This window comes from Formica exsecta, unplaced genomic scaffold (assembly GCF_003651465.1).
Source record: "Formica exsecta isolate Colony F162 unplaced genomic scaffold, ASM365146v1 scaffold419, whole genome shotgun sequence".
In the NCBI taxonomy this organism is placed as follows: domain Eukaryota; kingdom Metazoa; phylum Arthropoda; class Insecta; order Hymenoptera; family Formicidae; genus Formica; species Formica exsecta.
This window is the reverse complement of record NW_021851429.1, coordinates 57,317-59,776: the sequence shown is the minus strand read 5'-3', so window position 1 is coordinate 59,776 and position 2,460 is coordinate 57,317. Positions and strand designations below refer to the sequence as shown.

General features: G+C 29.4%; 1 protein-coding gene across 1 annotated transcript in view; it reads left to right on the top strand.

Annotated features, from left to right (window-relative positions):
• LOC115240137 (voltage-dependent calcium channel type A subunit alpha-1-like) overlaps positions 1-2,460 on the top strand; it is a 118,267-nt gene that overhangs the window by 81,129 nt on the left and 34,678 nt on the right. Inside the window, 1 exon segment of the mRNA XM_029815112.1 lies at positions 141-305. Coding sequence (XP_029670972.1) covers positions 141-305 — 165 coding nt within the window.

Genomic DNA, 2,460 nt, shown 5'->3' with positions numbered 1-2,460 from the left:
AAAATTATTTTTATATATATTAAATATATGTTAAAAATATATATTACATATTCTTGTTTTTTTTTAAATTTGTAAAGTTACCTTTTAAAGTTACCTTCTTATTAGCATCAAACATTAATAATTTTGTGTTAATCTTTCAGAAATCTTGTATAGACTTTACAATACAAGCTCGCCCGCTCGAGAGGTACATGCCGAAGGAACGGAATAGCATAAAGTACAAAATCTGGAGGATAGTCGTATCCACACCATTTGAATATTTTATCATGATACTCATCGTACTGAATACAATACTGCTTATGATGAAGGTAGGTGTCACATATTCTCTCTTTTGCACTTAAATTTCTCTAGAGAGAATTTCGCTAATCAGATTACAATTTTTTCTTCCCGATCAGCTCCGATATAGAAAAACGCGGGTAATGAATAAAGATAGAGTCCTAAAATACGTATTCCTTATATGAACGCAATCGAAGGCAAAAATTATGTTTAAAAATTTTTTTGAACATAAATCAGATCGGTTCAAAAGAATTTTTATAAATTTTGAGACTATCTTTGTTTTCGGTTTCTCATGTCGCGACTCTAAATAAGAAAGAGGCAAAAAGTGCAAATTATTATTTTTCAGTATGTATCAATCGAGTAAAAAGCGTTTTCTTTATTATCTCTCTAAAATCTAGATAATATCCCTGCATATAAAATTTATTTTCTTTACAATTAAATACAAAGAGTAACAATATATATATATAATGTTTAAATTAAGAACAAAAACTTGGCTTAGATCTCAATCTTGCTAGAGCTGCGATGTATCGTTCATTTATTTTTGAATCCTGCGATACTTATCGTTTCCAATTTCTTTTTAAAGTCTGCGCGTTTTTTTGGCGTAAGATCCGTTAGATCTATCGGCAACTTTAACCAATCGACAAACAGTCTCGTATCTAGCATAACGAAGATACGCGAGATCGTAAAAGATTATGTCGCGTCTAAGTGCAGCGTACGTAATACCGAATGACTGTACGATATTTATATATCACGTTATGTATACGTACGAGGACATTGTTGTTCTTGCTTGCTGATATTTTCTAATCTTTTCTTTGTATAATTGTATCACCCTTGTATTTTACCAATACGTGTACACAGCTATGTCGAATATTATCTTATCCCGTTCTTTGAATCTGCCCCCGCAAAATTTCTCCTTTTCAAGCGATATATATTATTCGTGTCATTTTTACATTTTATTTCTGAAATTAATTTGAATTTCTGATAATTGACTAATGATTTATATCATATTTATATCATTTCTTTTCTTTTGATAAGTTGTGCATTTAATTTAATCTATATCCTACGTGTTTATTTTAATTAACATCTCATTGTCAGTATACTTTCAGTGAATTAAATTATTAGTATTTGTAGACCTTCGAAATATTAAGCGAATTTTGGTAAAACTCGACTTATGTTTAACATTAAAATTATGAAGCAAAATTAGTAGCACATCATTTTGTATGACAATTTTTATAACGTAAACATTTTTATTCTCGTCATAATACTTCGAAGGTCAATAAGATGAAATAGGATGTTTTCTTTGCTCAGTTACGTTTTTTAAATTTTGTCCTATTTCCGTATTTATTTTTCTTATTCTAAAATTAGTTTCTGATCCCTCTTTCAACCAATTGCATGGCTGCCGCTGTGTCCTCGTTTTCGAAGTAGATATATTCGAAAACGTGCGAAGGAAACACGTTTTTGAACGTCAATGTGTGATCTCCACAACAACACACACAGATATTAACACAATGTGCGTTCGACTTTTGCGTTCGCCTTGCTAATACCATGTTTTAACTGGTAGTGAGGTGAAGCAACCGCGTTGCACCTCAACTCGTCCTCGCTTGATATAACTAAAATGATTTAGAAAACTAGGGTGCCGGAAGAGATTGCAACTTCTTGGCATCTACAAGTCCTGCACGCGAGCTCACATGCTGTTCTAAAGTACCCTTACACCTTTTAACCTCTATGGACTTCTTTTTTTTCTCGGTATCTCTCTCAATGCAATAATCGCAGATTTTTCAAACAGTTTCAGAATTTATTATATTTGTGTAAAGTTAAGTATAGTAATTAAATTTTAGGCTAAATGAGAACGCAAAAAAAAATAGTAGTTATTAAGAAATTATAAAAAAATTACTTATTTTATATTTATATTATTGTACAGTCATGATCCATAAAATCATTAGAAAATATAATAGCTGTTAATATTCAATAATACAAGAATAATAGTTACAATTTTTTAATGGATTTATGAAATTATTAAAAAGATTAGAAGGTATTCACATAATAATTTTAAGTACTTAAATATAATAACTGCTAATTTTATTTTTTTTTTAAGTTTTTACATTGCGTTTCAGTATATTGTTCCATTTATACTGTTTGAAATTTTATCTTACTTGATTAATAATGATAAATATGAATATGAATCTG